Genomic DNA, 27983 nt, shown 5'->3' on the forward strand with positions numbered 1-27983 from the left:
CATATAGGTCATGAGTGATTCAGGTGCAGAAACCAGGTCTTTCTAATAATGTGTCCACAGCACTAACATCAGTGTTTAACACATAGTAGGTCTTTAACAGTGTTGAATTGAACTGAGTTTGTTGACACTCAGCACCAACAATGATTTTTCAACTTGGATAGTTTAGCATTCTGTGACTATACTTCATCTAGACAGAATATTTTTATTTAGGAGCCAGGGAATAAATTATACTGAAACTTTCTTTCAAGTGGAATTGAATTTACTTCACAAAAATCTAAAAATCTGAGCATTCTACAAAGGGTGGCACTAATGAAAAGAAGACCACAATCCTTAAATATAGATCAGAAACTCACGTCATCTAATCACACAGGACCCTGTAGAGACTGGTGCTGTGACTGAAGATTACTGTAGTATCACCTTTCTCAGAAAGCAGGAAGTCTAGCTTCCTTCAAGTTTCTTACATTTGAGCCAAACTACAAATGAGTTGTATCCAGGTACAGAAAAACCAACAATATTTTATTTATAATCTTATTTTTAGTTTTTGCACTACAAATCAGATTCTAGATTTGTTTAAAAGATCATGGGTTTTATAGATGCTCATATGTAAATTAATCTGTTGCTTGCTTCCTTTTTTTTTTCTTTCCCATTGAATGGTCCTCCTCATAAATACAGAACAGATCATTACATGAAAAATATAAGATCTTGCATTTTTTCCTTGTTCTCTCTTAAAAATCTATTTCTAATACTGCATTCCCCATTGGACTACTTCATAAGGGCATGAGAGGGAGGAAAGAAAAGAAAGAGAGAGAGAGAAGAAAAAAATAAAAGAAAGACAAAATAGACTGGATCTCACCACTAGAATTCACCATAAAAATCTCAAAGTATAACAGAATTCTTACAAAATTTCCTAGACCAGTTCTTTAGGGAATTGAGATCTCCTATGAAAAATATGGCGATAGGGAAGGCAGGGACGAGATGTGGGAAATAGTAAATAAGTGCAGCAAAAACAGGTTCTGAGGAATACACATAATTTTGTCTGCTTTAGATCACAATAGAATTTTTAATAAATAAATCTTTTCTTTTTTGTTTTTTTTTTTGTAAAGACACTTTTTTGAAACAGTAGATTTAGCCCAGTCATTTGTGTCATTTTTAATAAACTGTCTTTTTTTTTTTTATTGTTTGTTTTCCGTAACTGTCAGTGTTTTAGATTTGAGTCTCCTGGACATTGTCTTTAGAGTTCATCCGGATCAATAACGGTTCATGCACTGAACTGTGTATTGAATTTATTGTGTTAACTGTTGTTGTGTGGTTGAAAGGAGATTTGTAAGAGTTATAGTGATTGAGGTGCTCATGCTCAATCGCAGGCATGGGCAGGTGGCTTTCCATGGGCGTGTCTCCTGTAATCTCATCATCCACATTAATAATTTCAACAGTCCTCGTTGGGGCATGATGGTTTTGCCGATGATGCTGCTTCCTCATCTTGTAGAAAATGACCAGCATCACTGCAGCCATGAGTGTGATGGCCACGAAACAGCCAATGATGATTTTGGTAGTCTTCATGACCTCATCAATTCCTGGGATCCCACTGTTTATATCAGTCACAGGGATGGTGAATGTCTTTTCTGTTGACCTTGTGCTCTGTGGCGTGAGGGAGGTGGTCACGTTAGTGGTCTCCCAGTCGATCACCGGAGTGGGACCCACATTGTTATCTGTGGTCCGTGCCTCATCCTGAGAAGGTTCCATAGTCTCTACCGTGACAGTTGAAAAGTAAGAGAAGGGAGTAGTGGTTGCTGCGGTAACATTCAGGGTGGCTGAAGCGGTGGTATTTCCCACAGAATTACTCACCATACATGTGTACATGCCTGTATCTTGCACGGTTACATTCGTGAAGTTTAATGTGCCATCACTGAGCACAGCTATCCGCACTTTATATGCCCCATGTGTCATGACTGTTCCGTTTGGAGTAATCCAAGATACGGAGGTTAGGGACGTGGAGGCCCGACATTTCAGCTCAGCTGCCATGCCTTCAGTGACATTGAGGTCTGCTGGGGGCTCCACAATGACAGGAGCATAGCATGTGAAATAATTCTGGTCAAGCTCCCCAATGTACCTCCCTTTCAGATTGGGAGGGGTGTTACACCGGGCACAGCAAGCTGTATTGGAGGGGGCCATGTCTTTTATCCACCAGCTGAGCCACAGGATGTCACAGTTACAGTTCCAGGGGTTGTGATGTAAGTGTATCCGCTCTAGATGATGCAAGGGTGTGAAGAGGTCATGAGGCAGTAATGTCAGATTGTTGTGTGCCAGGTTGATCTCCACCAGTGACTGAAGGTTATCAAAGGCATTCCGTTCAATCACTTGAATCTGGGACTGTATCATCCACAATTTCTGAAGGTGCATCAACCCCTGGAAAGAGCCAGGCCTGATGGCAGATAGATGATTCCCAGAAAGATCCAGCTCATCTAGTTTTATGAGCGGCGTGAGGTTAGGGATTTCTCGGAGATTGCACATGGCAAGGTTCAAATACCTCAAGTTAGACAGACCTTCAAAGGCACCTTCTGAGATGTATGAAAGCCTTTTCAATTCCCCTAAGTCTAGCCGGCGCAAAGAAGGGATTCTGTTAAAAGCATAAGAAGGGATGCTTTCGATGGGGTTGTTTCGCAACCAGAGCTCCTTCAGTTTAGACAAATATACAAAAGCTCCATTCGGGATGGTCGTAAGACGATTGTCAAAGAGTTCCAGCGTGTTGAGGTTTGCCAGACCATTGAAGGCCCCGATTTCAATTGTTCTGATATGATTCCTACTCAACTGTAGGATTTCCAGGTGCCTCAAGTGTTTGAAGCTATTCACTTTGATGATCTGGATTTGGTTCTCATGGAGGTTCAGCAGCCGGGTGTTGGTGGAGATGCCATCTGGAACATCACGTAGGTTTTTCCGAACACAAATCACCTTGCTGAACTGGTTGCTGCAGGAGCAGACGGAAGGGCAGGTTTGAGCCCGCACCAGACCAGCCACCACAAGAAGTTGAAGAGCCAGCAGCACCACAAGCAGGGGGTCAAATAAGGCCCTGTTAAACCTAGGACCTATCATTATCTGCTGTGGATGTAAGGTCATCTTGTTCAACATTCATAATTTATCTGGTGTTGGTCCTTCTGGAGTTCAAATAATCTGCAATGCAATAAGAGCAAAAAAGAGTATTAGATCTCCTCCAAATGTCTTTCTCGAGTCATTGTCAGTGAGACAGTGTATCAGCTCAAGCCTTCATTTCTCAAACTAAGATAACAATAAATCTAATGCCATGTATTGAGCAACGGGGCTCATATTTATTAAGAAGTGTTTCCATACTCTGAGTTATCAGCCAGTCACAGCCCACATTCCATCATTTGTGCAATCACAGAGAAATGGAAGAATGAGGTAGAGGGTTTGACTAGTGTTTATCAACCAAGGGTAACCTGAATGCATGAGAACACATGAAATGTACCCTGTCATTAGGTTCAATGTCCAGACCAGATTGGAAAAGTTCAGAAAATAAAATTGGGGGGCTATACCAATAAACTAAAAACTCCCTTGCAAAATTATTCATAGCTGACATTTTATTGAGGAGTAGTCTATGTGCCATAGGCTATAGACTTCATGAACAATCCAAGAATGGCTACATAACTTGCAGAGCTCAAGGCAAAATGCAAACATGGGATGTCTTGTCAAAAATTACTAAGAATTTCAAGGGTTTCCCTGATAGGCCAGTGGTTAAGACTTTGCCTTCCGATACCGGAGGTGTGGGTTCAGTCCGTGGTTGGGAAGCTAAGATCCTACATGCCTTTTGGCCAAAAAACCAAAACATAAAACAGAACACAATAGACTTTAAAAATGGTCCACATCCAAAAGAAGTCTTAATAATCTTATTAAGAATTTCAAATCAGTTATAATAGAACATTAAGTCAAGCACGGGCCCTTCTGAATATGGAGTCCTTTGTAACTGCACAGGCTTCATGACCTGATCCTTTCTTTTCCTTACTTCACTTCTCTGAGGAAGGAATTGTTATAGCCTCCATTTTCAAGAAGACATTTAATTGTAGAGGAAGTAACGTGCATATAGTCACATGGTTAACAAGTAGAGAATCAGGGTCAGATATTCATCTCACTGGTCCAGGAGAATACGATCTCAAACATTCCATGAAAAAAGTTTCTTCAAGAATGATGGCAAAAGCAAAATATTTTTCACATTTATTTTTGTTAAAATACCTTTCCTCTGGGGATCACCTCAGCTGTAAACACTGGCAACTTAATGTATGGTACCTGTGAAAATACACTGAAATAATAACATGCACAAATATGTGTAAATTTCTAGAGATTTTCGTATATAAAACTCACAACAACAGAGCCAACTGCTACCTATAGGTAGACATACTACCAATTAAATCACATCTCATGAAACATAATGTTTATGTACAGAAAAAAAATCATAGTATTAAATATAACAGGATTATATATGTATTATGCCCCTACTCTTATTGATTTCTGAGAAGGGAAATAAAACAACTTACTTTCTGCATCTCTTACAGCACAGAGGAATTCCAAAGCTTGTGTTACCCAGTATACACCCCAATTCAACTGGCTTATTATGAATTGGGTACCTGTGTGATGACTTTTCTCAAATTCCTCAATAAACAGTGCCTCTTCTAAGAATCACTTGGGAAGAAAAACAAAATGTGGAGACTTATCATAACCAATTCAAAAAGGCACTAAGACAGTAATTTAGTATTTACTATGTGTCACCTTGGGCAGGTGACTTATCCTCTCCACGGCTCAATCTCACTTGCACCATGGGGACGATATTATTATATAACCCTTAGTGTTATTGTCAAAAAAAAAATAATATCATAAAGAGCTTAGAATAATGCCTTCCATACTGAAGGAACTCAATAGACATTACTATTACTACTACTACCATTTTGTTATTTTCCTTAGTTAGGTATTTTGCTAAATGATGAGCATACAAAAGTGAAGAATATAACCCTCACCCTTGAGGGAATTATAATTCAGAAGGTAAGACAGATAGGCAAAGAGATGAAACACAATAATATATGTTCATTGCTATGAGACCAAGCCACATTGGCACATGGGCACTAAAGTCAGAGCAACTAAATCTGTGATGGTATAATAAGTCAGGGGATTTTGAAAGAGGAGAGTCATCTGATCTAGATTTTGTAGAAGTTGATAAAGGAAAGAAGAGCAGAGGGACCAGCCTGAACCAAGACAAGGAAATAAGAAAGTACTAGTACAACCAAGTAACCATAAAATCCCCTATAGCAGGAGACTGGAAGGTCCAGGAAAGAGAATGGGAAAGAAGTTGGGATGAGATCGGATCAAGACTCAATGTAAGCATTCCTGTTTATCCTGCAAATGACTATTCAATATTCTGTTTATACAAAGAAATGCTGTCATCAGCTTTGCTTTCAAGAATGGCAATGCTACATTAATATATTAGACAGAAAAGCTCTATAAGAAACCCGCAGCAAGGAGAAAGATTAGTAAAATCTTCCACTTGCTCTAAATGAAACTTGGAGAGAAGTCAATGCCGGAGATACTTGGAATTCCTTGGCCACTTCTATGCATACCATCCAAGGTCTTGAGAACTTGGCTGTATTCTAGGATATAACCCTTCTACCAGTAGTAAGAGTCTCAGTGTAAATTAGCATTTGTAAATAAATGCATTTACTTAGAGTACACAAGACAGAGAAGAGACTCTTCCAAAAATAGGAGATGCTTCACTCAGTAAAGATGTCTGTCATGAGCAACTCTTAAACACACACCCACATTGACAGACTGTAGAAAGGGACCTGAGTCTTATGAACGTGAGGTTTAAAATCACAGATGCTTTCTGGCTTTAGCAGCTTGTTTTGGTCTCCTTCCCTATGGCAGCAAAGAAACTTGAGCAGTAGGTTGTGAGTTGTTACTCTTTCTTTCAGGACTTGCTTCTTCCCTCCAAGTTCTTGCAGCTTTAAGTTGACTTCTCACACCATCTAGTACTATGATCATTTGTCCCTGGTTCTGTTTCCTGCACTAGCCTGTGAGCTCCTTAGGGACAGTGGCCATGTCTCTTCTTAGCCTCTGGACAACAGAGTACCTAGTGTGCTGTAGACACTAAATAAAATGACTGTTGAAAAAGTACAAAACATTTACTATCTAATTCCAACACTTTGTATATGCATATTTTCTGAATTTTCTGATGTTTTGATATCAAGGCCTTGCTGAATCTGGAGAGTCAGCCTAACCAATAAAAAGTGTTAGTTGCTCAATCGTCTCCAAGTCTTTGCGGCCCATGGACTGTGGCCCACAAAGTTCCTCTCTTTGTGGAATTCTCCAAGCAAGAATACTAGAGTGGGTAGCCATTCCCTTCTCCAGGGGGGCCTAGGGATTGAATCAAGTTCTCCTGCATTGCAGGGAGATTCTTTACCATCTGAGCCACCAGGGTTCTGCCCATCCAAAGGCTAGCCAGATTCTACAGATAGTAAAAGGCAGACCTACAGGCATGCTTGCCATATTTAAACCAACCATTCTGAAGCAGGTACCCCAACCACTTCCTTTATCAGTTCTTACTGTGCTATTTACTCTCAAGCCACTACCCCTCTGCCCTCATCATCCCAGGGTTAGATTCCAGGCAACTAGACAGACCCTATGTCCCAGAACTCACTGAATTTACTCATATCACAACAGTGTGGTTGGTAGGCCTCTCACTCTGAGTTAGATTAGGAGGTACCTTTCATTGTAAATTGAAACACGACCTTGAAAACCCTTGTAGATTTCCATTTAAAATAGGATGCTATTTAAGTTGCCAAAAATCATAACCATTGAAAAATTTTCATTCCTGTGATTCAGTTTTTCATTCATGTGTTCCCGTCTTCTCAAAACACACTTCTGAAGGTAATTGGGAATTTGAAAGAAAGAAAGAGAGGGAGAAAGGGAAGGAAGGAAGGGAAAGAAAAAAGAATATCACCTAAACTCTAATATACTAACTGATTGATGCTTTTAGGATGGGGGTCCTAGGACCTTACTTTTCTATCCCTCCTCCCACCTCCAAGCCCATGACTCTCCCTAGAGTCCTAGGGTCTCTGGTACTAGAGGTCAAAATAACTGGTGGGCTGGAAATAGCACAAAGTGAAAAAGGTAAGTCTTTACTCTGCCATTTGCTACTGAGCGACTTCACTTTTCACTTTCATGCATTGGAGAAGGAAATGGCAACCCATTCCAGTATTCTTGCCTAGAGAACCCCAGGGAGGAGGAGCCTGGTGGGCTGCTGTCTATGGGGTCACACAGAGTCGGACACGACTGTAGCGACTTGGCAGCAGCAGCAACATTCCTTTAAAATATGAAATAATAAAGACAACCATGTCCAATGGGCAAGAGAAGAGGCTTATGATGAATTCATGAATTCATATGCCTGCTTGAACACCCACAACCCTATTAATGGGAAAGTTACTTCATCTGTCTGTAATTTACTCTCCCCATCTGTAAAAGTAGCAGAGCTACTTAATCAATAGGCTCTTTTTAGTACTGTCATATAATATATACAAAGTTACTGACTCATAATAAGTAATATATAATACTGAATAAATATTTAATACATATTACAATAAAGTGATGTAAGCTTCTTCCTCTTAGATAAGATAGGAATAACACTAATACCTATTATTCGAAGTTGTGGTAAGGATGAACTGGAATGACCAGAAACACACTATCAGTAAAACATATCCAAATATGATGCATTGCTCTTAATTGTAGAGTATATGTGTCTCCCTTTTTTCAGTCTCTGGGTTGTTTTATTTTCTACTTCTTGCTTACTTCAAGGCCTTTTTGCTATTTCAATTAATGAGATTGCCTGCAAATCAGTCATAGTGATTTATGAATTATAGCTGGTTCAAAGCTAATTTATAACCTGTAGCAAATAAAGTTTGGTACACACCCAGGATTGAATAAACTACTATCAACAAAAGGTTTCTATTTTAAAATCTAAATTATGTTACTTTACATCAAAAGCCAGGTTTCAACATCTCTTTCAGAAGATGTTTTTATCACATCAAAAGGAAATTAATTTAAAGGTGCTCACTATCCATTACGATGTCATCTCCCAGCATTTATTTACAAATGGATCTGTGTGGGTTTTGAATTAAACTAATAATATTCTTAGCCTTGTCCCAGAGGATATCCTGACTTTGTCAAGAGACCTTTCTTCTTTGCTTACCCATGCTTCAGTGCACTGAGAGACACAGAAGGGACTCAGGAGGGAGAGTAGCTAATGGGGATGCTTTATTTAGCACAGTATCATTGCTAAGTCAGCAAAGACTGCTGTCTAGACATTGGAACTAGATTTCAAGTGAGGTGGGAGAAAGATGAATTTACTTAACCCCAGTCAGTCCTCATATCTCAGTAGACCACACATTCACTATCATATATACATGCAATGGACCTCTGTAAGCATTGAGAAGCCAAACCATTAACCCCCATACTCAGAATGGACACTGAGACCTCCAGATCATACCTCGCCATCAACATCAACTTGTCTTAGCTCTTCCATGGTTTCTATTAGCAACTCTATCCTTTTCTGAAACTCTCCTGCTAAAGCAAACAGTTTCACGGTCGTTAGCGAAACTTGCCCAAAGATCCTTCAACTCTTTCATAGAAAGCATTAACTGTGCTCTAAGATTCTTTGGATCTTTTGCCTTATGTTGGTGTTTTCTCCAATCCTGGATCTTTGTATTATGGTTCTTACTTGATCCTCATCAAGTTCCCATATTGAAAAATCCTAAAAATTAAACTTCGAATTCTCAATAAATTATGGCTTAATCATCACCATTTCATTCAGACTCTCCTGGACTTCTGTAGGGTCTTAGTAAGGAAGAAGACTCAGGTCTGTCTTACCAACCACTCTTGCTAGTAACATTTTCAGAATCAACTGCTTTATGAAACTAAAGTTGGGTTATTCCCTTGAAATATGCTTGAACTTCAATCTCTCTGTCTTCTTCTCTGAATATGTGGTATACCCAGTATCCTACTCCCATACTCTTTCCTTAGAAAATTTTGTTCAGAAAGATTCAGTCTCTTCTTAAAACAAAACAACAACAACAAAAAAAAAAAAAACCCAAAAAACAGAATTATATTATCTTCTTTAGGAGAAGGTTATCCAGCCTTGATGTATTACTAGAATCTGGCTTAAGTTAGGACTAAGCACACTTTTTCTGTGAAGGGCCAGATAGTAAATAGTTTAGGTTTTCAGACCATATGGTCTCTAGTTGCTACCACTCTGCTCTGCCACTGAAGCTTGAAAATAGCTCTGGTCAAAAAGTCAATGAATGTGCATGGCTATCTTCCAGTTAAACTATGCACATTCAAATGTCTCAAATATTCTTTTTTTTTTTTTTTACAGTTTTCTTTTTTTTTTAATAAAGGTTAATTCTTAATATTTTTTCAACCATTTTAAAATTTCTAAATAGTCTTAGTTCACAGAGCATACAAACACAGATGGTGGGCTAAACTTTGGATTATTGGTTGCTGAGTTCTTGTCTAAACAAACATTGATTGTTCCATTCTTATTGCCAGAGACTGGTTGGTTCTGAACATGTGACACCATTTGGCCAATAAGATGCAAACAGAGGTCAGCTGAGGGGATTCTGGGAATTTTTATTTATCTCCCCCTAATAGAAGAAAGACAGGGGAAGGAGTAGTTTTTTATTCTGTTTCTGGATGTTGTTGTGGGTATAAGATACTGAGAATTGCTACAGACAATTTGTGGCCAAGAAAGCAGGCAGCCTGAGGACAAAGCTGTTGTGCTAAGGAAGGAAAAAATGGAAAGAGGGAAGAATTTGCATTCTTGATATTGTGACAAGCAGCTACATGAACGAATCCTGTAACTGTTTTTCCTCTCTATTTTATTATTATATGTAATAATCAGTTCGATACATCATAAACAGCTCATTATTTTTCTGGTTACATGTAGTCAAACCTACCTGATATTTTCATATTCGTTCTCCTCTCTCCCTCTCCTTTTATCTATCTCTCACTACTCCTGCTTCCAAAACCAACAGCAAAGAAATGGTAAAAGAAAAAAATCTAATTGCTTAAACCATTATATATCTGAGACCTATCAAAAAGAACAAAGTAAGCTGAGGTGACATGATTTGCTTGTAAGAAAGGAAGTGAGGCTCATTCTCATCTTACTAAGAAAGCTTTCTATTATAATCATTTCTCAAGATAGCTCTTTAAATTTTTAAGAGTGCTATAATACACAGGAAAAGGGAAAACAACAAATTAAATAGCACCATTATCAAAGGTAGCTCATCCCTCCAAATCAAATTTATTTTACAAATATTTCCTAATATAATTCAACTTTTTCCCATCTGAAACCCAATTTTGCAAATCTGTTGAGCTTTCCACCCCTCATAGAGGAATATATGGTTCTGCAGATTTTCAGGGAAAGAAAATTTTTGTTAATATGCCCAGGGCTGACCCTCAAGGCAAATGTAATGGAAATGATACAAGGTTTAAATCGCTGTAACCCAGGTATTCAACCTGTCAAGTCAACAAGAGGCTCTTTGGCTATATACACTGACCTTGCAATGTTTCTAGAAAATGTTGAGACTTAAAAAAAATTGATATTTAAGGAAAGAAAAACCACCTGGGTCTACATTTCACTTTTCTAGATGACTTGCTCGACTTACAGTAAAAAAAAAAAAAAAAAACAACCTACATGTGTTTAGAGGTGAGAAGATTACAACATCATTAGATAAGAAGAAGCAATGAGTGGAGAAAACTATATGTATATGTTTTTTTAAGTAAGAAAAAACATAATAAATGATGTGGCCAATATGTTGCTACGTTCTGTTGAGTATAAAAAAGGATATAAAAGAGTCTAAGGTGACCATACCTTTTAGAACTTTACAAACTTACTGAAGCTATAATACAAAAGCATAGATACCTATCAAAAATAAAAAGCACACATATATGTATCTAGGAACTAATGTAAATCAATGTAGTCAATATTCAAATTCCATAAAACATTGTCAGATGTCATAGATAACCATAGAAAGTTTTAAGAGGGTTTGAGATTTTATGTAGGTCCTTAAGGGGATATAATTTTGTATTGAGGCAGGTGGTAGAGGTGATAATGGATGACTTGTAAAAGCAGAAGGTCTTACCACATGGCTCAGTGGTAAAGAATCCATCTGTCAATGCAGGAGATGTGGATTAAATTCCTGAATCAGGACAATCCCCTGGAGAAGGAAATGGCAACCCACTTCAGAATTCTTGCCTGGGAAATCCCATGGAAAGGAGCCTGGCAGGCCACAGTCCATATAGTTGCAAAAGACTCAGACAGGACGAAGCAACTAAATAACAGCAACTGTAACAAAACCAGGGGAATAGGAGCATGAAATAAAAGAGAAATGACTTAATGAAAGCGGGTGACTTATACAATAGAATTTAGATTGTTAAGTTGGCCCAATTGAGGCGCACTACATGTCTGGTAGGAGAGTTTGGATTTGCTTCAATGATGAAACTTAGAAAGAAACTCCAGGCTCTTAAGCAGGGAAGGGTTAGAACATTATTTTAGGGAGGCTCTGCCCTTATGCATAAAAGAAACTGGAGAGAAGAGTAGTCGATGGAAAAGTCAAATGAGTTCAATATCGACATCCTTAGCATTACTTTAGAACTGAATGGAACAGATCTTCAATCCGATTACCTGTTGATATAGATATCAATCCAATATCTATACATTATGAAACATGTATAGCCTCAAATTAATCAGTCCTGCATGAAATCCTGTAGAGGATGAAATACCAATAAAGGCAAAATTAGCTTCTGTATGCAATCACATTAAAAACTATCAGGTTACATAGAGGCAGCAGACGATCACTTTGAAACTCTGATGCACAAATAAGGAAAGATAAACTTTTTAAAAATCTCTAATGTGGTTCATGTCCACACTGTAAATTATATACAGAGAATGACTAAATACACATTAAGCTTTTGTTCTTTGATGATATAATGCACTTCAACTTTATGTTGAAATATAGAAAGACGTCCAATCTATATTAGCAAAACCCAGTGGGACAAAAATCAGATTTAGAGTGAAATCCGGTGGGTTAGAGGGTTGGCCAAGTATTACTAATCATTCTTTGGTAAACTGGCTTTCTCTGAGCTGCACCTTCCTAAGTGGGAGTGATGGTAACATTAATAGACATTGAGAGGATTTTATGAATTATATTCTATAGCATCTACTGAAAGAAAATTCCCAAACCTGCCCTATACCTTCATAAATGCCACTACCATACATCCAAATGCTCAAGGCAAAAATGTAAGGATCTTCTTTGACTGTTTCTTTTCTTTATTTACATTCACCATAACCCTACTTATTAAAACATTGACTTCACTATTAAAATATAAGTATATTCCTCATTGTCCCTTCCTAGATAAAATATTCTTCATTTCCAACTTGGACCACTGAAATACCCTCTTATAAGTTTCTCTACTTTTGCAAATGCTGTACCACAGCTAATTCTTCATACAGCATTTAGTGGAGTAGGAAATAGCAACCCACTCCAGTATTCTTGCCTGGGATATCCCATGGACAGAGGAGCCTGGTAGGCTATAACCCATGGGATCACAAAGATTCTGACAAGACTGAGACTGAGCATGTACACACGGCACTTAGACTGAAGTTTAAAAATATAAATATGCTCATGCCATGCTCCAGTTGAAAATGCTCCTATTAGCTTCACATCCTTTTGGAGAAAATGTAAATAGTTTTTGCCTCTAATATATGATTATCTGATACTTGCCTATCCTCTTATCTTTTAACTCCTCTCATTTCCCTCTGTCTTCAACCATATTGAATTTCCTTCATTCCTCAAGTGTCCCAAGCCTTTTCCTCCCTCAGGACCTTTGCACTGTTTCCCTCTGCCTGCAACAGCTGCTCTTTGGTTTCTGCATGATTGATATCCCTTGTCGTTCAAGATTCCCTTTAAATTTTATCTTCTCAGAAAATTCTTTCTTGATCGCTCAGCCTAAAGCAAAAAAGCAGATCTTCTATCACCATCAATCAGATTACCATTTTTATTTGTATAATTAAAAAATGTGTTGCCCACTCCATGTGACACATGAAATATTAGTTCCCTGACGAGGGATTGAACCCATGCCTCCTGCACTGGAAGCATAGGGTCTTAATCACTGGACCATAAGGATAGTCCCCAGATTACCATTTTTAATTTTCATCAGAGTACTTCTAATTTGATACTGTCCTCATACACATCAATGTTTATTTTCTTACTGCTTGCCTCATCTGAGTAGAATGCTAAATTCCTTGGAGAAATATCTTATCTACCATAATGATATTTTTCCAAAAAATACTCATCGAACATTTGTTAAATGCAGGAAAGAATGCATAGGTGTTCAAGCAGACAGAAACAGTGTATAGATAGTTAAGGCTATCCATTCACTGAGGACTGAAATAATGTCATATTTACTAATTGATCCTTAGCATCTTGTAGAGTCCAACTCACTCAAAGGGGCTTCCCAGGTGGCTCAGTGGCAAAGAATCCACCTGCCAAGCAGGAGATGCAGATTCAATCCCTGTATCAGGAAGATGTCTTGGAGGAAGAAATGGCAACTCATTCCAGTATACTCGCCTGGGAAATCTGGAGGAGCCTGGAAGGCTACAGTCCTTGGGGTCAGACACGACTTAATGACTAAACAACAACAACAAGCTCATATAATAGAAATTTCATTAATTTCTGGAATGATCCTTGTTCAGTTTTTAGTTATTTTCATAGAGGTCTTCCTACAAAGAAAAGCTGGAGAGAACAAAGCAATATAAAGGTCATTCCGCTGTCTCCTTGCCCTCTTTGTTTATTTATTTATTTTGCAGGAAAAGCCTTCTCTATTTCTTCATCTATTCTTGTCAATAGCAGTTTTAAGTTTGGCCAGACAATGCCCTCTGCTGTATGTGCCTAAAATAGCACGATTGCCTTGAAAATTCCAACTAGATAATGCAATGAAGTCTTTTCCTTGCTTCATGTGGCACTCAGATGCATTGCAGAACTAGGGAGGTTTGACTCAGCTTTCAGGCCCTCCATTGGGGCAGACCACTTAGAGCAGAAAATAAGAATTCTTATAAGCAGAAAGTCAAATCATCTACATATCTTCTTTAAAATGGAAGAGTATCTTGATCATTACACCCCTGCTTCTAGAACACATCTGAAGCATTAATTAGAAAATCCTTGTGTGAGAAAGATCTAATTCTTCTGTCACAATCGAAAAGAACAAGATGGATGAGGCAAAGTATTGGGGTAGGCGGTGACAGTTCCAACTTTGCCTTAGCAACAAAAAGTCAAATCTATTTCATGTTAGGAAAGCAGACCTAGAAATACAGCCAAAGACTTCGCAAGGCTAAAGATAAAATTAATTTGTTTTTCCCTGTTTTTTTAGCCTCACATGATGCAGGAGAGCTAAAGTGTACCTAGTACGAAGCTTTTGACTGTTTATGAATCCTTTGAATCATAGTCACATTCTGATATTGATTATTTATGAAGAAATGAAATATAGATGACTCCCTGTTTCTCAAATTAAAGGGTGGGATTCGAGGTGTTCAGGTCTGCGTTTGCATTTTTATGATAGTTGTCGGCTGTGTTGGTTTAGTGAAATGCATAGCCAAGGAAAAAAGCTTAAAACCTCAAGCGTCATATACTGCTTGATATTTCACTCTTCAGGAAATGAAATCAGACCATTCCAATGATCAGAAATGTTGCCTGCCTGTAACAATGCCTGCATTCATTTGTGCACTAATAGTTTTTAAGTCTGGAGCCTTCTCCACACAGGAAAACTTCAGTTCTCCTCTTTTCCTATTCATTCTTTCTTTTTACTCAGATTCAAGGTTAACCAACTGATTCATGCATACTATTCCTTATCTCCAACATTAGTCTTTTCATACTGTTCTTGAGGGAGATTTTCAAAGTAATGCTTTGCACACTTTGTGTAAAAACACACAGGGACCTCGGCAAATAACTGTCCAAGAAAACATAACCCAGCAATAGTCTCCCAGTGCTTACAGAATAAAAACTAAATCTCTTACATTCTCTACCCACTAGATGCCAGTAGCACCCCCAATTGTGACAATCTGCAGTGCCTCCAAATATTGCCAATGCCCCTGGGGGGCGGCGAATGTGACTTCTTGAAAACTGCTGTCTTAATGTGACACGTAAGACACTCCACAATGCTCAGCCATACTGTTTCCTCATCTCCTCCCCCACTGTTATCCATAGTACAGTCTAGGCTACAGTCTGTTTCTGATTCTAAAAATATACTCCCTACTTCTCTACTTTGGAGTCTTGCTCCTGTTTTTCCCATGCCCTGGGAAGTCCTACCTGGATTTTTCTTTCAAAATTGTATCCAAGAGCTAATTTACAGTGACCATTTCTAGTAGATCTTCCTTGGTTTTACTGGACAGCATTAATCCATCCTTTCCCTAAGGATCTGCAATGCCAAAACTACAGCATTTATCAAATCTGTGTTTGAATGCAAATGTTTGGGAATGCATTCAATCTAGTTAATCATAAGCTTCTTAAAGGCAGGGATTGGATGATGTCTAGGCACTCAGTAAATATCTGCTGAATTGCATTGTGGAATGTAGTCCACATTTAAATTCATAGTCAGGAGCCAGGTTTATTAAGTAATTTTATCAAGGTTTAGTGATAAGACCCATATGTAAAACAAAACAAAAAAATAAAAATGGCACACAACTTAGTACAAATGGTAAAGAGGGGACTCATTAATAACTTATTGTCTTCCTATCCCTCCATAAAAACTCATAAATACAATAACTTTGAGATGAAGTAGATTATCAAAAATCAGCATGTATATGGGTGATTAAAAACAATTGCTTAGGATAAAAAATAAAACTCTATCCTTATCAGCAATAAACTGTATCCTAAAGTTTATTAAACCACATCTGAGTTCCTGGCACATGGTATATACTAAATATCTGTGTATGGAGAGAGAAACAGAGAGAAAGAAAGGAGGGAAGAAAAGGAAGTAAGGAAGAATAATGCGCTCAAGAAAAAACTGGTTGGTGCAGATTATCAACTACTTACATAACTAAGTGAATATTAATGGAATATAGATTTTAAAAAATAAGAGATTGAAATGTGTGTATTACTTGTCTCTACAACTGCCTATAGGTTGGATATGATATTTTGATGTATATACTCCATTTGTGAGCATACATGAGTTAATATATAAAGAAGGATTTAGAACAGTGTCTGGTACACAGTCAATGCTGTATGAATGTCCGTTGCTCTTTTTCTTGTTGTTTGTCTAATCCTGGTGACAGCTGAAATCCAATTGTGGAGAATGATTGATGCATCAGGCTATCGTAATCTGATGCTAAAGCAATCCAAATCATACAATCACATTTTCTTAGTTTGATTTCTTATCAACCACCTTATTTAATTATAATTTGATTTTCCATGAAAATTCACAGTTCAATCCCTGGATTCCTAAGACATTCATGAGTGGTTTTCAAACTATTTATAAATCTCTTGAAATCATATGTAAATTTTCATATAAATGTGATTGTATATTTTTATAGGAAGATTATTCATTGGCTTTGTCATCACATTTTCAAAAAGATTTGTGATTCAAAAAAGTTTAAATTGTACAGAAAAAGATTTGACAGACTAAAAAGTACTTGAAGGGTTTGTTATAGTGCTAGCTATAATTTAGCCAATTAGCATTCTGGTCTCTATTCTATATTTCCTATGTGTTTAGTAAGTGTGACTACACCCTTCTCACGATGAGCTACCAGAACCAAATTTCTGAAATGAAGAAACTAAAGACTTGATCGAGGTCTTGAGTAAATTCTTCCAGACAAGTGTCCATTGGGAAAAGTCTTGGAGTGCAGTCTTCTCTGGTGATGATGAGACCTATTACATACCTTAAACATTGGTATTCAGGGATAATTTGTCACTCCGTGTCATTTCTTTAAAAAATTTGTGTCAGCATAAGAATCAGAATGATGCACAATGAAATAGGATCCAGAATTTCCTCCACAGAAAAGAAACAGGGACTTCTCTGCTCTAGAACTTTCTTTCATTTCGCTAGCTGAATTGCTATGTTTATCTATCTCTTAGAATATTTTGGATAATCATAACTAATGCCAAAGGAGAAAATAATGGTTATTACTATTAGTGAAGGTCAACTGTATAACAGGGATCACAAAAAATAATATTCCATTAAAGCAAAAACAACTAAACCCTAATGAGAACCACCCTCTCCACCAAAAAAGAAAAAAATCTAATGTTTAATGAGGTTGAATTGCAAAAACTGGACACATGTTCTAGCCTCTCAGGATGCACAATAGAATGATTCTCTCTAATCTTTCAATTTGAAAAAGGTAATAAAAGAAACAAATAGAAGAGGGTGAGTGTTTCCAATTATATTTATAATTACATTTAATCAAAATATGAAAACTTATTTTTCTAATAATGACATTCCCCTGTGGGTCCACAGAAGCTAATGTTTATTCTTCTGTCTTTTTACATATATTTGTATATTGACATAAATAGTTTTATACATTTTCTGTCTGGGATAATGAAAGGGCAAGTAACTAAAGAAGCTTTTGAAAATCCAACAAACCTATCCTAAGTATAAGTCCTTGGTGAGGTGGGTAAAGAAGGATTTGATTTCTGGAAGTTGGTCATACAGTTAATGACCTAGATTTCCATGCTTCCTTTGGACTTAGCTGAGAGGAGCTGATAGCCATTAACACCCAACTGATCGAGAATCCTTAGGAAATGCCCTGTGCCAAGGTCATCATTGCCTTCTTATGCTGAAAATAAACCAACTAACAATAGCAACCAAAAAGCATATGGATTTTTGTAATTATTTTTAAAACAATTTAAATTGCCATGCAAAGAATCTGAAGAGAATAAATACCACATATACAAAGAAATTCAGATGTTTAAATCACCTTCTAATACTTTGTCAAGTACTTTCTTCCCTGTTATTATTAAACTGTACACAGCCTTAATTTCCTAGATTGTGATCACACACACACACACACACACACACACACACACACATATATATATACACACACAAACATGTACATATGGGCATGCTCAGTCAATCTGTCAGGTCCGACTTTTTGCGACCCCCTGGACTATAGCCTACCAGGCTCCTCTGTCCATTGACTTTTCCAAGCAAGAATACTGGAGTGGGTAGCCATTTCCTACTCCAGGTAACCTTCCTGACCCAGACCCAGGGATTGAACCCGCATCTCCTGTGTCTCTTGCATTGGCAGGCATATTCTTTACCACTGAGCCACCAGGGAAGCCCTATATGTATGTATGTATATACGTACACATACATACATATATACCTGGGCTTCCCAGGTGGTACTAGTGGTAAAGAACCCACCTGCCCATGCAGGTAAGACATAGAGACCCGGGTTCGATCCCTGGGTCAGGAAGATCCCCTGGAGAAGGAAAAGGCAAACCCACTCCACTAATCTTCCTGGAGAACCACATGGACAGAGGAGTCTAGTGGGCTGCAGTCCATAGGATCACACAGAGTCGGACATGAATGAAGCAACTTAGTAGTAGCAGCAGCACATATGTGTAAATATATACATATATACCTAGATATATATGTAAAGATGTCTGGGATTCATTTCATAGTAGGATGCTGGGAAAGATAATCTCCAAAGGTCATTTCAGCTCCAATAATACATGATTCTAAGTTAGTTCACCAGCACTGTATGAATTTTACCTCTGAGGGAACTCCTCCTACTCTGTAATTGCCTGTCATTTGATCATTTGAAACACTCTGTTAAGACATCCCTAACATAAACAATATTCATGAACCAATGCCATTGTGTATCTTGAGTGTGTATGTGACTGTGTGGATAATTACAAGGAGGCTGGTGTTTAGAGAGAAACAGTAAGATTTAAACAGTCAGTAACAGCTATGTAGACATGAGATTTAGTAGGATATGTACATTTGGATAAGCAAAAGTTCTGACATTCCAAGAGAGAAAAAAAATAGGCATTTATTCCTTCAGTAATATTTGCTGAGTGCTTTCCAAGTATCAAGCAGCATCCTCAGGTCTTGACACTTAGGGCTAAGTGTCACCCACCCATCAAGAATCTTCTAGTTTGTGGACTTCCCTGGTGGCCCAGTAGTTAAGAGTTTGCCTTCCAATGCAGGAGGTGCGGGTTCGATCCCTGGTAAGAGAGCTAAGATCCCACATGCCTTGAGGCCAAAAAACCAAAACATAAAACAGAAACAATATTGTAACAAATTCAACAAAGACCATTAAAAATGGTCCACATCCAAAAAAAAAAAAAAAAATAAGTACAGTTTAGTGGGATTCATAAGGGGGTAAACAAGGAACACAGCAGAAACTGCAAGGGAAGAATGCATGTAATAGGAAACACACACAAAGACAGAGAGAGAAACACAAGAGAGTTTGCAGGAAAATAGGCATGTGGTGGGTGGGAAAAGTATGGCAGCGAATATAAACATAAAACAATCTGATTTCTAGACATACAACCTGATTTCTACTAGGAATCTACACTGAAAAACAGGTGGATAACGTAGAGTAAGTAAAATAACACAAGATTGTGAAGAATAGACAAAAGAAATGGGAATCTATATTGATTCGTGGGATGGGTTGCCGGGACTTAATTTCTTTTCCTTTTGTTGGTAAGGAATAGAACAATAAGAGTATGGAAAAGCAAATTTGAATAATATGGGATATGGCTAGGAAAGAGAGCACTGTAAGGCCTGAAGGTCAACTACAAAATTATGTCAATAATTGAGGTTTGAGTTAATAAGGACCTGTACTAAGCTCTGTTTTTTACCTAAAATATAGGCTGACATGACAGCATGCTTTTTTCCTATATCTGGTGCACAGTCCTTAACTTGGTGAGACTCCCTTTACACTCACTAGGTCTCCTGATTCTTGACCCATCATTGACTGCTTCACATCTGTATATATTTGGGACTCTCTAAAAGATCAGACTATGCCAAAGCCTTTGACTGTGTGGATCACAATAAACTGTGGAAAATTATTCAAGAGATGGGAATACCAGACCACCTGACCTGCCTCTTGAGAAACCTGTATGCAAGTCAGGAAGCAACAGTTAGAACTGGACATGGAATAACAGACTGGCTCCAAATCAGGAAAGGAGTACATCAGGGCTGTATATTGTCACCCTGCTTATTTAACTTATATGCAGAGTACATCATGAGAAGCGCTGGGCTGGAAGAAGCACAAGGTGGAATCAAGATTGCCGGGAGAAATATCAATAACCTCAGATATGCAGATGACACCACCCTTATGGCAGAAAGTGAAGAGGAACTCAAAAGCCTCTTGATGAAAGTGAAAGAGGAGACTGAAAAAGTTGGCTCAAAGGTCAACATTGAGAAAACTAAGATCCTGCCATCCGGTCCCATCACTTCATGGGAATTAGATGGGGAAACAGTGCAAACAGTGGCTGACTTTATTTTTCTGGGCTCCAAAATCACTGCAGATGGTGACTGCAGCTATGAAATTAAAAGACACTTACTCCTTGGAAGGAAAGTTATGACCAACCTGGATAGCATATTAAAAAGCAGAGACATTACCTTGTCAACAAATGTCCATCTAGTCAAGGCTATGGTTTTTTCAGTTGTCATGAGTGGATGTGAGATTTGGACTATAAAGGAAGCTGAGCACTGAAGAATTGATGCTTCTGAACTGTGGCATTGGAGAAGACTCTTGAGAGTCCCTTGGATTGCAAGGAGATCCAATCAGTCCATCCTAAAGGAGATCAGTCCTGGGTGTTCATTGGAAGAACTGATGTTGAAGCTGAAGCTCCAATACTTTTGCCACCTGATGCAAAGAGCTGACTCATTTGAAAAGACCCTGATGCTGGGAAAGATTGAGGGCAGGAAGAGAAGGGGACGACAGAGGATGAGATGGTTGGATGGCATCACCAACTTGATGGACATGAGTTTGGGTGAACTCCGGGAGTTGGTGATGGACAGGAAGTCCTGGCCTGCTGCGGTTCATGGGGTCGCAAAGAGTCGGACACAACTGATCAACTGAACTGAACTGAACTGAAAACATTAAAACAAGTCCTATACATTTGGTCCTGGCTCCTATTGAAGATCTCAGGGCCATCCCCTTTCAGTTTTCAGCATGACAAGAGTTTTATAAATTCACCCAAATGACCCAGAAAAACATGATAAGGAAAGTCTTTAATTGAGTCTGGTTATGAGATGTGAGCAAGGGGAGGAAACAGAGTAGACTCTTTCTGTGATTTCCAGGCAGTGTTGTTTAATCAGAATACAGATAGCAGGGATGGCCTCCTATTTGAACCTGGAACTGGTTTCATGTAACCTCAACACTGTTCACATTGCATAATGAGGAAACCTGGGTGATGACATGTTAGACACTGGAAGTGACTGTCATCTGTGATTTCTTTGTTTTCCCTTAATGACCACAAAAGAGGGAATTATATGACAAATGCAGGCATTTGAAAATAAGATTCTTATTTATTTACTCAAGGCAGTCCTCATTTTGTTCCCTGCCTGCCGTGTTAACCAGAGGTCATGCATTATTGAAAACAAGTCCCCTTTTTTTTTACACAGTTCTTTTATAACAGATTTGCTCTCAGTTACCATGGAACTTTGCAAAATGAGGACTCAGTTCCAGGATGCACAAGCTTCAGTTAACACAGTACCAAGCAAAGCCAGAACTCCCTATTATTCATTTGCCTACAATGAATTATTTCCAAAAATATATCATGGAAAAAACTCAGGAATATACAAGCAAGAAAGAACTGGATATCCTATGGTATCTTAATGGTGTAAGAAAGTAGAGAAGTCTATGCATGTCCTTATTCAAGCCATTAGTTAGCTACTTTCTTCATGATTTAGATAGTGAAAATTACTTTTTGGTTATCTCTCCCACAATCTTTATTCCCTAAAGAATGCACTGTAGAGAGAATAATCCAATTGAAAACCCACAATGGGACAGTCATATCCCGATACAGATATTATAGCTGTGGGGCGACACCTCTAATGCAAGCCACTTAGATTGTCTGTGCCCTTCTAAAAAGTGAAGACGGGCTATCTATGCCTTCCTATGCCGCAGGAATACTGAAAGGATAACTTTATTCAAAAATAAGTATGCTGCTGCGGCTTCTGCCAAGTCTCTTGAGTCCTGTCTGACCCTGTGCAACCCCATAGACGGCAGCCCACCAGGCTCCTCCGTCCCTGGGATTCTCCAGGCAAGAACACTGGAGTGGGTTACCATTTCCCTCTCCAATGCATGAACGTGAAAAGTGAAAGTGAAGTCGCTCAGTCGTGTCCAGCTCTTTGCGACTCCGTGGACTGCAGCCTACCAGGCTTCTCCGTCCATGGGATTTTCCAGGCAAGAGTACTGGAGTGGGGTGCCATCGCCTTCTCCGAAAAATAAGTATAACAAAGAGTAAAACCCACAAAATGAGGGTAATTATGATATGGTTGTAACCACACACTTCCCAGTTTTGTCTTTTAAGCTGTAGTTGCCACGTGAACAGAAACACAAGATGGATGGATATGTAGGCAAAAAAAAAAAAAAAACACCAAAAAACAAAAATCCTCCAAGATCAGTAGCACTATCCACAGGCAAAATTTGGCCCACTACTTGTTTTTGTCAAAAGTTTTATTGGAACACTGCCACACCCATTCATATCTGTATTTCCTATGGCTGCTTTCCTATTAATGTGCCAAATTGTGTAGTTGTGCTAAACTATGGCTTGCAAAAAAAATCTATACAGCTTCAAAACACTTACTCTCTGACCCTCCATAGAAAGTTTGTTAATCCTGCTCTAGAGCACATGGAGGAATTCCTTTTCTTACACATTTTCCTCCACCCCAAAACTAACAGGATGATCTATGAGGGCATAAAAGAAAAAAATATTAAACTTTCTATTTATCATTCACTGTCACGTAAGAAAGAAGAAAGAGATTAAGTTCCACTAATTTGGCAATAGTACCATGTGTCATGTAACTTTTGTGAGGAATCCTGAGCAGGAGAGGGAGTTCCACAACTCGGAGGAGGTTTCTATAGTGTCATTCTGTGTCCCTGTGGTTTTAGTACATCGTGATGGACTGCTATCTCCATGCGTCTAGCTAAGTGACTTTGGGAATTATTTTATTTAGTTTTAACTAAACTAACACAAATTGGAGAAAGGAGCTTAAAGAAATCCTTCTATAGACAACACAGAATGAATATTCTGGTCATAAGGCAAGCAGAAGCACAGAACGAATAAAAATGGCAGAGCTAACATTTTTACCTCCTGCTAGGAGAAGGCAATGGCAACCCACTCCAGTACTCTTGCCTGGAAAATCCCATGGACGGAAGAGACTGGTAGGCTGCAGTCCATGGGGTCGCTAGGAGTCAGACACGACTGAGCGACTTCACTTTCACTTTTCGCTTTCATGCATTGGAGAAGGAAATGGCAACCTACTACAGTGTCCTTGCCTGGAGAATCCCAGGGACCGGGGAGCCTGGTGGGCTGCCGTCTATGGGGTCACACAGAGTCGGACTCGACTGAAGCGACTTAGCAGCAGCAGCAGCAGCAGCAGGAGCTCTCTGGAGCCATACAATGGTTATATTTCAAAGAAATATTTGTTCTGTTTAGTCTTGAATATGCATGTGTGCATGTGGGCCTATGTGAAGAGTAGGAGGAGGAACAATCACTCTCTCCAGAAACCCTGTCCCATCACTCTCTTGTCCTAGCTGTATACTCTTTTCTGAACTCACTAGGTACCTACCCACATCTCTGATTGATACCTGGCTTCTTTAGCATTTTTTTCTCCCCCTGCCCTTTTTAAACCAGCAATATTAAGATGCATTGCCCTACAAAATCAATGCCTCATTAATACCAGGAATTGAAGATTATATTTCTGCATCCCCCTTTGGATCCTGGGAGAATGACCTAAAGACAGTCTGCAAGAGACAGACTTTGCAGTTACCACCTCCTCACCTTCCTTTCTTCTTTTCTGCTAAAACGTTCTCTCTCTCAACACTGATTAGATGTGTGTGTGTGTGTGTGTGTGTTCAGTCATGTCCTACTCTTTTGCAATCCCAGGAACTATAGACTACCAGGCTCCTCTGTCCATGCAATTTTCCAGTCAAGAATACTGGAATGAGTTGTCATTTCCTTCTCCAGGGGATCTTCCCAACCCTGGGATTGAACCTGAGTCTCTTGCATCTCCTGCATTGAAGGCGAATTTTTTACCATTGAGCCACCTGGGAAGCCCATTGATTAGATAGGTAAGTTAGAACATGGGACTTCATGAACATGGGACCCAAATTAAGAATAATAGACTTTGAGAGTTTTAATTATAAAAAGAAATCCTAGGGAACAAAGTCCAAACTCCATTTCCTCATTCACTATATGGAAACCTTGTCAATAACAACTCTAAATTTCACTTCTCCCAACCTATAAAATGGATGCGATCTTATCGGCCTTGCCTTTCTCATTGTTATCAGCATAGCTTGAAATAGTTTATGAATTATGAAATAATTTAAAACTAGATGTATTACACAGTGTTAGGAGGCTGATTGTTTTTTCACTTTGTGTCCATACAAACAAAACAAATCAGAAAGTTGGGAGGGAGAGAAAAAGTAAAAAGCATAGCCCATAGATTTCTATATGGCTGACTCTGTGTACTTTACATGCACAGTTTTATTTAATCCTCATAAAAACTGCATGAAACGGATACTCTATAGAGCTTTGTCACTTACCTCAAATTGCACAATTAGTAACTGACTTTAGGTCTAAGTCCACTCCTTTTCATCACTGCAATGGACGAATCCACTTTCTACTAGCTGTGAAACTTTTGGATACCTGACTCACTTTTTTGGCTGCTCATTTTCCTCATTTATAAAGCGATGAAGACAAGGACCTACTAAGGTATACTATCTGTATTAGCATCTCTCATCCTAATAAAACCCCATTTCTTAAAAATGCTCATATTCATTCTGTCTTTGAGAAACTGAGACAGAATATTTATTTATCTATTTTATTTTAAACTTTTTACTGTATATTGGAGTAAGGCTTCCCTGACGGCTCAGACCATAAAGAATCTACCTGCAATGCAGGAGGCCTGGGTGGGTTCAATCCCTGGTCAGAAAGATCCCCTGGAGAAGAGAATGACTATCCACTAGAGTATTCTTTCCTGGAGAATTCCATGGACAGAGGAGCCTGGCGGGCTACAGTCTATGGGGTCATAGAGTTGGAGGCAACTGAGCAACTAACAAACAAACAATCAATTAGCAATTTTGTGATAGTTTCAAGTGAACAGCAAAGGGACTCAGCCACACACATACATGTGTCCATTCTCCTCCAAACTCCCCTCACATCCAGGCTGCCACATAATACTGAAGAGAGTTCCCTGTGCTATACAGTAGGTTCTTATTTGTTATCCATTTTAAATGCATGTGTACACACCAATCCCAAACTTCCTAACAATCCCTCCTTCCCATCCTTCCCCACTGATAATCATGAGTTCATTCTCCAAGTCTGTGAGTCTGTTTCTGAGACAGAGTATTGAAGCGCTATATGCAAGGTTTAGATCCAGACTGTGATGAAGCCTGAATTTCAACCACCTGCTCCAGTTTCATTTTCCTCTCAGTCCATGGCCTGGCTATACATTTTGTGGCATTAACTAAGACAACCTAAAGGAAAGTGCCTAGTAAATTCTCTGGCACAGTTACACAGTATATAGAATGTTTTTGTCTTTCTAAGTAAACTCCTCCTTTCTCTTGGAATATGATCAGCACAATGATTATGTGTTCCATTTAGAAGAGTGAAAATTAGGACGGAAGAGAAACATCAGTCTGGGGTAACTACATCAAGGAAAAACCATCCCTGGGGTATGAATGTGGACTGTGATATGTCGCCTGCAGACTTTCAACTGGCAGCTAAAGCTTTCTTCTTATAAGCATGCGCCACTTCAGTAAACTTCACTCTCAATTCTTTTGTTTTTGAAGAAAAACATTTCCAGCTAATAACACAATTACACTTAAGTATCAGAGCTCATTTTAGTATTATTGCATTTGTTAAATCTAACTGAGTCCAAATTACTTCCTCATTGCTAATAAGAGAAAGGGGGGAGGAAGGTGGAGAGGGGGAGGGGACCGAGAGGGGAAGAGATGGTTGTGAAGGTTAAAGGAAAAGAAAGACATATACACAGAGGGGCAGAGAAAAACTCTGCTATCAATGCTACATATAGCCTCAAGTCCAATAAATGTCAGTTAAATTCGCGGCCCATGGTTTCTATGGAAACCCTCTTAAGTTAAGAGTGGAACACAGACATTTTTTGGACTGCGATTCATAAGCTGTTTATTTAATTATGATGAAACATGAAACTGTAAGACACAATATCATTATCATCCTCACAGTATTTAGAATTCAATGAATAAGTATGGCTAAATAAAAAAGTTGTGTTTTTTTTTTTAAATCATTAGCTTCATATGAGTTGCATACAAATTAAATGCACCTTGTTTTTCTAGGACTTCACACGTTATTTCCTGCAGGCGAACCCCAAATTAGCCAAATGACATTTGTTAAGAGGGAGTTCTTTGGAGGCTTCATGCCAATTACCCCCTCCCCCATATCCAGCAAACAAAACCAAGGTCACAGCATATTTTCAATTAAACTCAGGATGGCACCAAAGTGCAGCACAGCTGGAAGAGCAAGCACATTATTACCCCATAGATCATTTGTGAGCAATGAATAGGTCTCTGGTGTTTTTCTGTTTTACAGGCATTTGAATATAAAAATAAAGAAAATAGCTTCAGATTAGTTTCTGCTTTCCAAAATAAACAACCACTTTGAGGGCATTATTCCTGGTGGTCTGGCAAAGAATGACTGGAAGCCATGACTTTTCTGTCTCTGATGGTTGAAAGAGGTTTGCTGAGACTTTAATTTGGCAGCAGGGAACCATATGAGTGATGGACTCATTCATATCTTTGTTCCTTCAGTAAACAAGTACCTGATGTCTACCTACTATGTGTCAGGCCCTGTGGCTGGAACAAGGGAGGCAAGAAGATTAAACTCAAGCTTCATTATGGATTTTATTGTATTTATATTTATCAACAACATTAATTTTGTTGATAAATATTTGTAGAGGGTCAACTATGGCTCATAGACATTAGACTAAGTAGATAAATAAACCCAGGATCCTGCTTATAGGAGATCACAGTATAATGAAGACAAAAATACACATGATCCTAAGTCTTAAAGCAAGGAGGCAGTATTTCTGCCTCCTGCCTCCTGATCTTCTTTCTCTATTAGGTAGAAATACCATCCACAGATGCCGTGGGGCAGTAGAAGGTAAATGTGTTTATGTGAATGGCACCACTGGGTGGTGGAGGGTGGAGAGGGGAGGGGGAGCTTCAGGAATATTTCCAGAAGAGAACCACATTTCCAGCTCTGTCTATGCGCAGTGGCCCTGAGATCATCTTTAGCCCATAAAATATAACTGAAGGGAGAGGTGCTCACAAGAGAAAGGAATCCCAAGGAGAGCCATCTCTGGCATCAAGCTGGGACCATGAAGGCCATTTCTAAAGTGACAAAGAGAAATTTGCAAATATGACTCAGTGACTCTGTCTCTTCCACTCTCTTGAAGCCTGTTGTTTTTTTCTTTTTTCTTTTTTTTTTTTTTGCAATTCAGTAGTGGTTTGCAGTAGCTAGGCTTCCCACAAGTTGCTCGTGCTGCAGCAAAGCCAGTCTTTGGCTGTTATTGGATTTGACAGTGTATAATGAGCCACTTCACATCAGCTGCTGCTGTAGCGTTCAGCATATTGTGGCAAAGATTTAGCATGAGTCATCACCCACCTAGCTCTCCATTGTGGTCTCCGTGCTGTAAACAGGCAGTATGTTTGCCAATCT

General features: G+C 38.8%; 1 protein-coding gene across 1 annotated transcript; it reads right to left on the minus strand.

Annotated features, from left to right (window-relative positions):
- Positions 1 to 27983, minus strand: LRRC4C (leucine rich repeat containing 4C). Its single transcript, XM_055547819.1, has 2 exons — positions 27930 to 27983; positions 1 to 3168 (listed from the first exon to the last, which is right to left on the minus strand). Exon 2 carries the CDS (start codon positions 3124 to 3126, stop codon positions 1204 to 1206), a length of 1923 nt encoding a protein of 640 aa, XP_055403794.1. The 5' UTR covers positions 3127 to 3168; positions 27930 to 27983; the 3' UTR covers positions 1 to 1203.

Source organism: Bubalus kerabau, chromosome 15 (genome assembly GCF_029407905.1).
Source record: "Bubalus kerabau isolate K-KA32 ecotype Philippines breed swamp buffalo chromosome 15, PCC_UOA_SB_1v2, whole genome shotgun sequence".
Taxonomy (NCBI): domain Eukaryota; kingdom Metazoa; phylum Chordata; class Mammalia; order Artiodactyla; family Bovidae; genus Bubalus; species Bubalus kerabau.

What these genes read in the sequence shown, in the direction of transcription:
- LRRC4C (XM_055547819.1), bottom strand. Translation starts at nt 3,126, where the DNA reads ATGTTGAACAAGATGACCTTACATCCACAGCAGATAATGATAGGTCCT.